Genomic DNA, 14,778 nt, shown 5'->3' with positions numbered 1-14,778 from the left:
AATTTCAACACAGCACAACAATGATATGCAGGCAGTAGAGAGATGAGTAGAGTTATCATGCTAACTATAAAAGAATGAAAATATATATTACTTAGCATAGCAAGCATGAAGGAGAAACAGCTTTTTTAATCTCAAAAAAGGAATTTGTAAGAAAGTCTAAATCAACAGATTCTTACCACAAAGATTACACAAGGGGCCAGAGAGAGAGTTCAGCAGTTAAGAACACTGTCTGCTCTTCCAGAGGACAGGGGTTTAATTCCCAACACCTACACAGCAGTTCACACCATCTGCAACTCTAGTTTCAGGGGATCTAATGACCTCTTCTGTCCTCTAAGGCTACCAGGCATGAAAGTGATGCACAGACATACATGCTGGCAAAACAAACACCCATACACTCATAAATAAATAAATAAATAAATAAATAAATAAATAAATAAATAAGTAAATAAGATTAAGCAAAAAAATTAAAAAATTTACTAGTTATAAATAAATAAAGGTTTCTAAATATGTACAGTTTGCTAGCTGGCTTCATGGTCAACTCTTTCTCCCATGGACCACCATGGGAAAGCTAGACAAGGCAAAGAGCCATGGTTTCCACAGACTGGGGCAGGAAGCAAGGTGGTCAGGACCAGCCAACAAGGACAGCCTGGAAAGCATCACACGCCTTCAGCTGGGACGGAGACAAAGAAGCCCAGGCTGTGAAGCATGAAGATACTATGCTCGCATTTCCCTCTCAGAACCTCCTGCAGGAAGCAGCTCTCCAGCCATCAGATCTACTGCCAGATCCACACTGAGCCAGCATGTCCCCACTGCTGCCCAAAGCAGGGCTCTTTAGGAAGACTGCCCCCAATTCATCCACTGCTTGCTGGCCTAGCTGAAACATCCATGGATCCAGACTCAAGTCTGGGGCTTCACCTAACAAATCTTCCCTTCACTTTTCTCCTTTAGAGCCAGATCAGTATCACACAGTCCCTTCCCAGTCCTCTTTGCTTATTTGACTACCATAGTCATTCCCTCTACTAACTCTTTTGCACAAATCATCCCATTTTGCTGGCTGCTGTTCTGTATCTGCTAATCACTATGCACAGTCACTGAGTAGAGAAGCAAGAATCCTCAAGTACAGACCAAATAAAGCTAATGCACAACAGTATGAACAAGCTTGATTTGCTTCAGCAACACAAGCTTTGTTTAACCTAACATCTAAAAATCCAATCAATATATATACATTCACTACATCAAAAGATGACCAGAGCAAAAAGCAAAGGATTATTTCAAAAAATGCAGACCAACTAGTCTACAATCTTCAACATGCCAAAGATTTTGTTTTGTTTTAGGTTTTTGTTTGTTTGTTTGTTTGCTTGCTTACATTCTTTTTTGAGATAGGGTCTCATTGTATAGCCATGGCTGGCCAGAGATACACCTGCCTCTGCCTCCTGAAGGCAAGTATTCTTAAACATTTAAACTTTCTAAGTAATACATACACAATAAAAATTCTAGCAACTGAAAACCCAATTCTAAAACTTTCATGATACTACATAATAAATGAAAATAGCCAGGAATTTTTTTTTCTACTTGTGGGTTTAATATGGAGCTTCATGCATGCTAGCAAGGTATCTTGAACAAATGGAAGACTACGCTGTAGGATAGAACCACTCATTAAGCCACAGCAATCAAAAGCATCGTTTTCTTGAAACAAAATGACCAATGGAACAGAATAACATGGAAGATACACTGCAAAGAATCAGAGAGTAAATATTTCTGGCTTTGTAAGTACCTATGGTCTCTGTCATGTTCTTTTTTCTTCTATATTTAAGAAAAAAAAAAAGCCTTAAAAATAAAATTCTTGGTTTGGAAGCTATATGATAAAAAGCCACAGGCTAACTCCCAAGATAGAGCAAAGTCCAGGGCAGACCAGCACCACGACAGACAACTTTATGAGCAAGGTTGTTTCCGCTACACAGCAATTGAAAAGGTACAGACTTTACACTAAACACTGTGGAAATCAAAATAAATATCGTAAGAAAAAACTCATCGTGGTCCCAAACCACACACAAAAATAATGATGGGCAAACTGAAGTTTGATTGTGATTGATGGGACAAAAAAAGCACCTTAGAAACACCTTCATGTCCATGGAGAGTAACAAAAATCCTAAGGAGAACTCAAAGTATTAAAAAATATCAGCCAGGCAATGGTGGCATACACCTTTAGTCCCAACATTTGGGAGGAAGAGGCAGGCAGATCTCAGTGAATTCCAGGCCAAGGCGTCTGGTCTACAGAGCGAGTTCCAGAACAGGCTCCAAAGTTACACAGAGAAACCCTGTCTCAAAAGACCAAAAAAAAAAAAAAAAAAAAAAAATAAAAAAGCAAAACAACACAAAATATCACCCATTCAGACTGTATTAAAATAAGAACATCAGAATTAGTAAGAATTTGAAAAACAAGATCAATGGATATCCACTATACATAATGTAGCTAACAAATTCCTTACTTGAAAAGAATACCTACAGTCTAGACCAGGCTGGTGAAACCCACAGAAACAGCTGACCTGAACATCGGGGAACTCTTGCTCCCCAAACTGATAGCTGGGATAACAACCTGGTACTGATCCAGACCCCAGGAATGTGGGTTTCAGTGAGGAAACCTTGGAAATCTACGTGACCTCCTGTAGTAGTTCAGTACTTATCCCTAGCATAGGTGTGGACTTTGGGAGCCCATTCCACATAAAGGAATACTCCCTGAGCCAAGACACACGGGGGTGGGCCTAGGCCCTATCCCAAAGGATATGATAGACTCTGATGACCCCCCTATGGAAGGCCTCACCCTCCATGGGGAGCAGAAAGGATATGTGATAGGTAGGGTTTTAGAGGGGGGGGGGGGTTAACAACTGCACAGGAAACTGGCAGTAACCTGTGCCTATACCTATGACTCAACAACACCACTCCTATATATGCATGCCTTTGGATTCAAAGCCAGTAAAAGAAGGTTCAGAGCTGTGTTGTTCAAAACATTCCAACACTACTGTCTATAATGGGTAGAGTGACGCACATTCTTTAAATCATCTATGAGATATAACTGCAACTTAAAACAAGATAAAATACTTTAAGTGCAAGGTTCAAATAGCTCAACAAATGTATATCCTAGATAAGCACCAGCATAATTTGAATATAGTATTGCCTTGGGGCAAAGACACTGCTTGGTCTAGGGACTTGCCAAGTATAAAACCATGGTTTCCACAAGCAGCACTTGGAAAAAAAAAAAAAAAAATTCTAATTTTTTGTTTTCTCCCCAGTCATTCAAACTAGCACATGAGTTAGGTCTGTCTTTCCTTTAAGTCTGTATTAGAAGAATCAGACAGTATATACTTTTTTATGCTTGCCTTTTTCACCCACTGAAATGCTTTTAACAACAGAAACATGGGTAACAAAATAAAAAGTAGATGAACTAAATACTACTCAAGAACTCTTGTTCATCAGCTGTACTATCATGAGAATTAAGAGACAGCATGCCCAATAAGAAATTAAACTTTTCTTATTTTAGCCCCTTATCTAAAAAAGGTCAAAAAAGTGAGAAAAACCTCAAACAAGGAAATGAGAAAAAAAAAAAAACACAAAATGAGAAAAAAATAAATGCAAACCACGCATTAAGTGTGTAGAATTCACATATAAAGGACTACTACTACCACAGAACAAAAACATAAGCCCATTTTAGAAATGGGCAACAAGGGCTGGAGAGAGAGTTTGGTGGTTAAGAGCACTGGCTGCTCTTCCAGAGGATATGGGTTTGGTTCCCAGCACTCACATGGTGGCTCACAACCTGTAACTCTAATCACAGAAATCCAACACCCTGTTCTGACTTCCTCACTTACCAGGAACAAACATGGTGCACAGACATACACTGCATATACAAATAATAACAAAATGATAGTTTTAAAAATAAATGATGAGCAATGGACATCAGCAGATTATTTCTCCAAGTAGGTTACACAAATGGACAATATCTAAAAGCATTAATCAATTTAAGAAATGCAAATCAAAACCATGATGAAATTTCATTTACACCAATTAAGTTAGTTCTAATACAAAAACAAAAAATAACACTTGTGGAGAATACAGAAATGGAGACCCTCCTGCATTACATGGAAATATGGAAATGCTAAAGCCACCGTGGAAAAGAGTATGAGCCAGCAACCATTTGTAAAGAGACAGAAAGATACAGATATGAAATATGATTCCAGTCATAAAAAGTTAAGCGCTAATACATATATATAGAAATGAACCTCTCACATGTCTTTCATCCTGTACCTAACTGCCACTGAGTTGTTAACTTGAAAGTGCTAAATTTTATTATAATTTATGATAAAAAATGGTAGTTATGCCTTCTAGAACTCAGGAGGCAGAACAGAAGAATCTCTGTGAGTTCAAGGCCATCCTGGTTTATATAGTATCTACTATATAGTGTATTCTACTATATACCACAATTTACCTATTTATACGTCAATGAATATTTTGGTCAAATTCAGTGTTTATTTTGAAAAGACAGTTATTAATATTTCTATAGAAGTACTTTTTGATCATGTCTAATTTAAGTCCATACCTAGGACTTCCCTATCATCTCATAAAAATAAATAACAAAAACATTCCACATACCAAAATGTAACTGAACCAAAATGAAAAGTAAATTCAGACATTAAGATAATAAATATGGGGAGGGGGGCTGGGAAGAAAGGAGGGAGGGGAAGCTGTGGTTGGGACGTAAAATAAATAAATTTTAAAAACTAAGGAAAAAAGATAATAGGTAAGCCTTGTTAGTAAGCAGAGGTTCAAGAAACAAAAATCAATAACATGCTAGCCTGTAAAAATGAAGAAATGCTATGCTGTGCAAGCCAAAACTGCACCTGAAGTTGAACAATCTGTTAATAGTGTGTGCAATTCAAGAGAACATAACTGTCTTTTTTCTACACTTTCAAGTGTGAATTCCATAAACCTTAATCTCTGAGAGGCCATGGCAGATATTGAGAGGAAACTCCAGAACCCAGCTCCTCTACCTCCTGCTAATCACTTCCATGTCAAGTCTCAATTACAGCATGTAAACTAGAAGCAGTAATTGTATCCACCCTGGAAAGCTGTGGTGAGGATTAAAGACAAACCCCTGAACAGAGCTGTCGCCACCACCGCTGCCCCCTCTATCACTGCGGTCACCATCATGACCGTCTATCTCTCCTACTTCTAAGACATGCTCAACACTAAGACAACTATGGTTGTTCTACTAAGAAGCACATAAAATTAACAGAAAATATGCAACTAATTAACACCTATCCTGTTAAGGTAGTTAAAAACAACCCAATTAAGCATGTATCCTATAGCCTTCAGCTAAGGGCTCCACTGAGCCCAGTCAGAATAACTGCACTTGAAAAGAAATGTATTTCTCAAACTCACCGCCAAATCTCTAGCTTCTGACCTGGCCAGAAAGAAAAACTTCTTGCAACACAATTTCAGGTCCATATTTTAGTCACATTATTCTAAAAGAATGTGTTTTCAGCAAATTAATTTTAAAGTCTATGTCGTGACCCGGCATGTCTCCAGCATAAAACAGACTCCAGCATAAAACAGACTCCATTTTCTCAGCTTTCCAAGCCTTTTTTTTTTTTCCATCTCTAAAAATGCATTTCACTAAAGCACACTTGTTTCTGAACTTTGATAGCATTGAGGTGCATCTACATGGAATGATTAACTGGTCCAATCCAATCCCCTCCCTGGTGATTTAGAAGTACCAAGAGAAAGAAGGCAGAAAGAAAGCATGGTGAAGGCCGGACTGTCTCTGTAAGCTCATGGACAGAGTCTAACCAACATTTCCTGGATGGACTCTCACATCAGCCTTAAACTCAAGGGCTTCAGTGGTGGTGGTTCCAATCTAAGGTTCTGTTGCTGTATCACTCTGGCATGCCTAGTGCCAACAAACACCTTCCTTTGTATCTGGCCTGTCCTGGGTCTTGTCACTGTTGGAACACACTATACTATAGAGCTACTTGGTCAGAAATAATCAAATCACAAATGTCACAACTAAGACATTTACACAATTCCCTCCTGACCCCATTATCAGCACTCTAGAACAATGGAAATACAAGGGAACTAAGAAAAGGAAATAGCAGCAACAGCCAACCTTATTCTCATGTGATCATGGGAGTATTTACTCTGAATTTTAAAGGACAATTGGAGCATCAACATGATATCAATTGTTCAAAACAGTTACTCTCTCCAAAATAGACTCTGCTTACATGGGTCTTTTCTTGTATTACATCACTATACAGAAAATTCAAGAATGAAAAATAACTTTTGTTTTGTTTTTCAAGACATGTTTTCCCTACGTAATCTCCCTGGCAGTCCTGGAACTGGCTCTGTAGACCAGGCTGACATCCAACTCCGAGATCCGTATGCCTCTGCCTCCAGAATACTAGGATTAAAGGTGTGCACCATCACTACCCAGCTGAAAAATAATTTTTTAAAACATAAAATAACATCCAATATATAAAAAAAGGCTGGGTAATTTAATTATTAGAAAATTAAATGCCAAAAGAGATTTTACTAAATGGCCAAAAGGGAAAGTATCAAGCAAAGCCTTCAGTTGTTTTACAGAACTTTGGCACTATAGCAGGGTCTCTTAGGCATTGCAATACAATTCTGGCAGTACCTCTTCTCCAGTGATGCCACACTCTGATTCTGGTCACTACCCTGGAGGCTGGGATTCTAATACACCCAACAAAACTCACATGAAATAGTTTTGTACAGACTCGGAAATACATTCTAAAAGGAAACAAAACAATAAAAATCATAACATTCCACTGAATTCAAATAGCAATAATACACAAGCTGCCTCTGATGAGGGTGCAACTAAAATCACATCTATAGATAATTGTTCAGGAGCCGGAGTTTTTTAATATGGAATATGACCCAAGGGACAGCTAGTTTAGCTCAAGTGATATTACTAGGCTTAGGCTGAGAGGGCATTGTGTAGCCTGTGAGCACACTGGGGAGGACACACACAAGCCCTGGAATGTGAAAGCACAATTGGCAGGCAGAGCACTGGGAACTCCACAGGCTCAGGGGAATGTTTTAGGACCATAGCTAAACAGCTATTCAGAATGTCATAGAGTGTAAAGTTTCCTTCTAGAAAGTATCTAGGGCTCCCTCTCATCTTAATGTAAATGTTTTATCTTTAGGTGTTCACAAACAGGAAACAAGTTTCCTTTATCTTAACCTTCTCCATGCAGGCTTCACAAGGTTGGTTTCAAAACACACTATATATTTAGCTAATTAACTCTAATAACACTCTATATATTTACCTAATAATTCTTGGCCCTAACTTTGAGAATATTTGTTTTAAGATATAAATACTTTTGAGCTGGGTAGTGTGGTGGTGGTACACTCCTTTAGTCCCCTTGGGATTAAAGCACTTGGGAGGCAGAGGCAGGAAGATCTCTGTGAGTTTGAGGTCAGCCTGGTCTACAAGAATTCTAGGACAGCCAGAACTGTTACACAGAGAAACCCTGTCTCAAAAACAGCTGACCTGAACATCCGGGAACTCTTGCCCCGCAGTCTAATAGCTGGAATACCAGCATGGGACTGATCCAGACCCCAGGAACATGGGTTTCTGTGAGGAAACCTCAGAAATCTATGGAACCTCCTGTAGAAGCCCAGTATTTATCCCTAGCATAGGTGTGGGCTTTGGGAGCCCATTGCATAAAGAGGAATACTCCCTTAGCCAAGGAACACGGGGGTGGGCCTAGGCCCTATCCCAAAGGATGCAAAAGACTCTGATGACACCCTATGGAAGGCCTCACCATCCAGGGAGAGCAGAAAGGATATGTGACAGATAAGGTTTTAGTTGGGGGTGGTAGGGGAGGACAGGTGGGAGAAGGGAACTGGGATTGTCATGTAAAACAATCCTGTTTCTAATTCAAATAAAAAAAGCTGGAAAAAAAAAAAAAGAGTACCTGAGATAATTGATTTGAAAGTCCAGCTCTGCCACTCACTAACCATGTGATCTGCATGAGCTATTTTAGCTGTTTTATCTACAAAAGAGGACTATTACCTCATCTTCATGCTGACCAGATCCCTAACACACTCTGATGACTGGCTGGATTAAGCATTCAAGTGCCTGCTGGTGGCACACTCCCTCCCCCTCCCCAAACCAAGCAGTTCTCTTTCAAAGTATATGTCTAGTGTGTAACAGACTGGCCTCTTCGGGTGCTCTCAACCCTTCCCATGCTCTCCTCAGGGATAAAAGGTCCATACCTTCTGTACTTTCTCAGTTACTTCTTACTGGTAGGATATCAGAGCATTCTGGCCTCACCTATGAAATACCAGCAGCACTACTGAGATAACAAACTTGTCCACAGGCATTCAAGTGTGACTAAGGCACTGTTTCTCCATCCTGAGAAACCCTTTAAAACAGTGGCTCTCAACCTGTGGATTGCAACCCCTTTGGGGGTCAAATGACCCTTTCATAGGGGTCACCTAAATCCATCTGCACATCAGATATTTACATCATGATTCATACCAGCAGCAAAATTACAGTTAAGAAGTAGCAACCAAAAAAAAAAAAAATTGATGGTGGGGTTGAGACAGGGTTTCTCTGTGTAGTCCTGGCTGTCCTGGAACTCACTCTATAGAACAGGCTGGCCTCAAACTCACAGAAATCTGCCTCTCAAGTGCTGGGATTAAAGGCGTGTGCCACCACCACCCAGCTAACAACAAAAATAACTTTATGGTTGGGGGTCACCACAACATGGGAAGGGTTGGAGCATTAGGAAGGTTGAGAACCACTGCTTTAAAGGGATGTATCCTAGGAATGTAAAATCATTGGGAAAATAGCCATTTGGAGCTATGCTGCTGAAGCATTCTCTTTGTTTTCCAGAACAAGGACATGCAAGATATTCTGTCCTCAGACTTCAATGCAAACAAGATTTTTTTTTTTTAAACAGATGATGTGTATCCCTATTACTATTCTTACTTGATTCTTTGGCTCTTATGAAGTGTAAAAGCATATCCACGTTTTCTTTGATAATGACATTGGTCCCACAGCACAAATTTATGTACACTTTATCTTCTGTCAATTTGTTTTTACCCCCAAACATATCAGTTTCTTTGAGAATTCCATGTGTTTAAGTCATAATAACCACTCCCATACTCTTCCCAGAACGACTCCCCTTTTCCTGCCCATCCAACGTTGTGCCTTTTTTAATAAACTTATTTCTTACTATATAATTACACCATGGTATTTCTGTATATGGACAACCCCCTGTTCTGAATGAGAGTAGGTAGAAAACGGGGAGACTGTCCATCATTTGCATGTTACTATTCCTCTCCAAGTTTCTTTCTCTAAGACTTGGCCCTAGAGGTGTTTAAATTTATTCTTCCCATTCACAGTACTTAAGCTGCATCCAATTAGTTTAGTAGGCTGTGGCAGATGCATAACTATCCACACACAGCTTTCTGGTTATATTTTTCTAGAAGCATGCATTTCCCCTATAACAAGCAGGGAATTCTAGATGCTCCGTGTACCATATCTGCTTCCGTACATCAACCTGGGAAATGACAGGAAGATGAGGGAGAACTCAAATGCCCTTTGCTCATACTGGTGCTTGTGTTGTCAGCTGCCAATTTCTATCACAGCAAGAGCATTTGGGACTCATCCTAAACCCTAGTGCTTAACAGATGGTGACAAGAGAGCCCCATCTTGCACAGGGTGACATCTATGATTCCTTTTACCTTGCCTATACCTTCAGATTATCTTGGACAATACTGAAAGAAATGTTTTCCTTTTCAAGTTAACCCTAGGACCCCAAAGCAGGCTGGCAAGATACAGACATGACAAAGATCCAATAAGGCTAACTGGACTGTCCATGGAATAGATATATACAAATAAAATTACTCAGCTCCCCCGCCCCCCAAAAAAGTAGTACTGTTAGTACCCATACATACAGAAAAAAAGTCAGGCAAAAGACACAGAAAGAATATTCTATATTGTTCTACTTGACAAGAAATTGCAAAAATGCAAGATTGCAAAAATTCTTTATTGACAAAAAGCCAAATAAGCTACAAAAGAATACATAGGAACTTTCTAAAATGATGGAATGCTTATTTTTTAAATCATATCTTAATGGGAATTGAAGGTTAATGGGTTATACATTTAATAAGTCTCACACAATGTTACACTTATATTTGGTGGGAATATGGTTTTATTGGTAAAAGCATAAAAAACTTAAACTGGTGGTAAGAAAACATCAGACAAAACCAAGTGGATGAATGTCCTACAAGACAAAACCCAACAATGCTGAGGTCACAAGACACAAAAAGAACAAAGGAGAGAAATAAAGAGTGGGGGTTTTAGGGCAGTATTATAACTAGGTGCAAAGTGGTATTCTAGAACAAAAACAAAAAATCAACAGGGAAGCTCATGCCTGTAGCTAATACACTAATACCCTATCAATGTTAATTTCTTAGTTTTGCTCTTGTATCACAGCTATGTATAAAACAAGCATTCAGTCCCTGGAGTTAGAAACTGCAGCTGTGAGCCACTGATGTGGGTTCTAGGAACTGAAATCAGGTTCTCCAGTAACTACTTTTACCTGGTGAGCCATCTCTCCAACCCCAGAAATAAAGTTTTTATGAATCTATTTTATTGCATGTAAATTTAACTCATTAAAGGTTATTGAAAAGGAAAAGAAAACCAAATCAGAATTATTAAGAAATAATCCCCTTTTGTCCTGGATCTTTTACAAAGCCGAAGCCACCTTGATAAAACACATGTTCCTGCCCGAAAGGACCACTAAGTTTACAAAAGCCCTTGACAGAAATAAAAACCCTACACAGTATCCTTAGAATTGCGCCGCATAAATGAGGGCACTAGTGCTCAAATCATAACAGTCATGTGATGGAGTAGTTCACAAAGCCCTAAATGACAGCAAAAACAACAAAATCCCATGATTCTCATACCTAAAAGCTGCTTTACTCTTGAAATCACTTCAGTTAATGCCACCCCCAGGACATCAAGAATTCACAGGGGAACGTTTAGAGAAAAAGTAAAGAATTTATAGCCTACCTCCTCTGTTTCCATTCTCTTCATCCTACAAAATAAAACAAAACACACATTTCAGCATCAAGAGTAAACTCTCATCTGATCACAGCTGAACTTAAAGCCAATTATTGATATATATAATAAACACCAATTAGAGTCTTCCTAAGCATCTTTATCAGTAGGCTGGAGTTTCCACAAGAAAAAAAGGCTGTGATTAAAGTCAAGTTAGGGGCAAGAAATCACCTGAGTTCTGAAATGCTGTGTGAGGGTTGGGTATGATCATGGAGCTATTTAGGTGGAGTCACCACACAAGCGGTTGAAGAGGTGGGAATGGAACAAGAGCTAGGAATGATCATTATTTGCTGTATTACAGTCACTTTCAGCAAGTTCTCATGGGCTAATCGCTACATGTTTAAGTTCTTGTACTCAATTTGGAAGTTCGTCTGTTTGGTGTCTTTAAGCTCTTGCTGCCATGCTGCCTATGTCTAGCTGAGAAATTAGAAAAGCAAATTTTAAAAGCTAGCATGAAAACACATTGAGGCAAGTACTTGCTGAGCCTTGACCGAATCAAAGCTACCATGCATTGTAGAAAAGAAATTGGAGCTTTGGCTGAAGGCTGGTGATTTATTACATAACTCTTGACCTTTATTTTGGCTGCCCAAACATTGTTTTTCTTCTTCTGGTTATAAGCTCTATTCTGAGACTAATCGTTGCCAGCTAAGTGGCATAATAGAGACATTGTTTTCATCAGTCATATACTTTCTAAAAACTACACAGCACTAAAAATTACTTTAAATTCTTTTAAGATTGGGAGTATAGCTCACTGATTCAGTAATGACACTGACTTAGCAAGTGTCATGTGTTAAGGCCCTAGGTTTACTCCTCAGACACACACACACACACACACACACACACACACACACACACACACACATACACACAAGGTCTTTGAGTGAATTGATAAAATTTCAATATGAAAGTGGAAAGTAATCTGTATTTCCAAGGGAAAGCATATAAAAACAGACCTATTTGCATGGATATCTGCATCAAACCCCAGCACTGCATGGCTATACCGAGCATTACTGTCCATTAGTTCACATTCCAAATGTTTCATGCCACACAGTCATCATACAACCTGTGAACAAGGCACTGTAGGTGTCTAACAAGTGCAGTGCTCAAGGTCAGAGCTAACGTGGGACAGAAAAGGGGATCAGACCCAGGTTCTTTAGACTCCAGAAATACTTTCTAATATAGGTATATTTTTAACCTGCATTAAGCCAATTATTGTATAGAAATTATATTACCTATATGCTTCTTGTGATCGAAATGAAACAGACAAAAATTATACATCTAGGGAATATGTAAGTAGCATTACCAGAGCTTTTAAAATCAATAGATTCTTAAAGTAGCTAGATAGAAGCTGTACAGACATTTTAGGAAACCTAGCAGTAATTATTCATAACCCTTAAAAGATATTCAGTGTCTTTAAAAGGTTACTTCCTATTGTTTATGGTTGGGATTGGAAGGAGGTGTTCAGGCTTGGATACCTTTCAGATGACTTTAGGGTTTAGTTAACATAGATAGTTAGGATGTGACATAGCAGATTGTTGTATCTTCTGATATTTTACCTGTATGATTGTTAATTTTGGATACTTTAAACTGTTAAGTTTTAATCCTCTTTTAGACTAAAAGGGGAATTGTAGGGGAAGCTGTAGCCACGCCTACTTAGGGGCTGGCTACAGGTATGCCTGACCACGCTTGTGAGGGCGTGGTCAGAGTGACGTAGTGTGACTGCGTTTGCTCTTTCGCTTTCTCTTTGCTTCTTGCTGTACAGACCTCTACCACGCCGGCTGGCTAGGTTGCTCTGTAAGTTAGGCTTTTCCCTATTAAATACCCTTATATTTCTACCTGACTCTGTATTGGTAAATTCCCACTATAAGTTATCCCACAATACATTTGCCTAGAAAGAGGTATTTAGGAAAAATGAAGTCTGGAGACAGAAGCAGGCAGACATCTGTGAGTTTGAGGTTAGTCAGAGTTACATAGTGAGGATACATCTCAAAAACTAGAGTGTGATCTCCAGATACAATGGGACAATATCTTTGCATGTCTTTAATCCATACATTGGCCAAGTTCAAACTCCAGGCCCACTCTATTTATAGGACTTAACTCAGTTTTCATGTCTGTTACATGGGGGCTAATGCCACTTGCTCCATGCCTCTGCCTTGGATGAAGTAAGCTCACACTAATAATGGTAGTAAGAAAATGGTTATTTATATACATCACCTGCAGCTAAAACCGTCACACAGTAACCCTTTCAGACAGGAGGAGTGCTCTCTACTGAAGTATATCATGCAGTTTATTCTGATCACCATGTTTTAAAATTCTGACTTACCATCATATGATACATCCGAAAGTTAGCAGTCTCTATTCTTATTAATTTTCTATAACCAACAGCACATTTTAACCAACAATTGCCATAGTCTGCCCAGAGGATACACAATCTTTCTAGATAGCGGGAAGTTACATATCACAAAGAGTAAAATGAAGCTTAGAAATCACTGGAACATAGATCTACAGTTTGGAATCAGTATATTTCAGAAACTAAAGCTTTTGTTACAGGTTTAAAAACTACATAAAAAAGTTTTGTTTTGTTTTTTTTTAAAAAAGCAAATATACTACTTATTTTAAGATAGAAAAGAGGAAAGGGGAAAGGTAAGAAGGGGAAGAAGCCCAGAGGAGATGGGAATTTTCTTACCTTGTATGAAAACTGAATTGCAGACTCTGGGGGATAAACGATGAAGTGTCTTAATGTAAAACCAAATCCTTGAGATGTTCTCTTCAACATAACTGTTTTGGGACCAGGCCAAGAGAACGGTTCATCTTCAGATGGTGACACAGTTTCACTCTGTTCTTTTCCATCTTTATTTTTTGACACCTAAAGTGCAAAGATATGCAACAGTTAACTACAGAATACAACATACTTAGTTTAGAAAAAAAAATTATGTACAAACATAATGCCTGAGTATAAATATGAACTTAGTGGAGAAGACATATATTTACTGTTAGAGTTAGATGCATTAGAGTCACCCAAAACCACAAAGATGTGCATGCATGGATGTATGCATGCATGAATGTATACCCACATGTGTGGGCACCTCTACATTCATGCCAAAGGTGCCTGGTGTCTTCTACCATTCTCTGACTTATATCCTTTGAGAAGGGGTCTCTTGCTGAACCTGCAGCTTGTGGTGTTTGGCAGACAGCAAGCCCCAGCAATCCTCCTCTGAATGACCCACTCACTGATGGTGCTAAAGGTGAATGCAGAACCTCTCCCAGCTTGTCAATAGGTGCTGGGACCTAAACACTGGTCCTTAAGCTTGCACATCAATGCTCTTCACCTCTGAGCCATCTCTCCACTGCATCCCCAAACTAAAACTACCAAAAAATTATATTGTGGAAAGTTGATGAGCAAGAGAGAATTCTTGAAAATTATTTACACAATGATTAAAACTAAAAACTTCATAAAAGGCATAGAAGAGGACACTGAGGAAATCCCACACACACAAAGGGCAAAGAGGAGAAACAATGAAAAGAGACACAGAACTCTCAGAAAGGAAAGAGACTAAGCCTTTTCAAATAGTTCAAAGCAACAAATCCTAGAAAAATAGCAGAAAAGGCCTCAGTTCGAAGCCCAAATT

The 14,778-nt window shown here is 38.9% G+C and overlaps 1 protein-coding gene across 7 annotated transcripts in view; it reads right to left on the bottom strand.

The window, feature by feature from the left end:
- The window catches only part of Arhgap21 (Rho GTPase activating protein 21), a 126,552-nt gene that overhangs the window by 58,381 nt on the left and 53,393 nt on the right, over window positions 1-14,778 (bottom strand). For all 7 annotated transcript variants that reach the window (XM_027405333.2, XM_027405332.2, XM_027405331.2 and 4 more), the window contains 2 exons: window positions 13,836-14,015; window positions 11,102-11,126 (listed from right to left, as the gene is read on the bottom strand). In XM_027405333.2, the coding sequence (XP_027261134.1) occupies window positions 11,102-11,126; window positions 13,836-14,015 (205 nt within the window). Of the gene's footprint in view, window positions 1-11,101; window positions 11,127-13,835; window positions 14,016-14,778 lie in introns of those variants that run through there.

Source organism: Cricetulus griseus, chromosome 3 (assembly GCF_003668045.3).
Source record: "Cricetulus griseus strain 17A/GY chromosome 3, alternate assembly CriGri-PICRH-1.0, whole genome shotgun sequence".
Classification (NCBI taxonomy): domain Eukaryota; kingdom Metazoa; phylum Chordata; class Mammalia; order Rodentia; family Cricetidae; genus Cricetulus; species Cricetulus griseus.
This window is presented reverse-complemented; position numbering and strand designations above follow the sequence as displayed.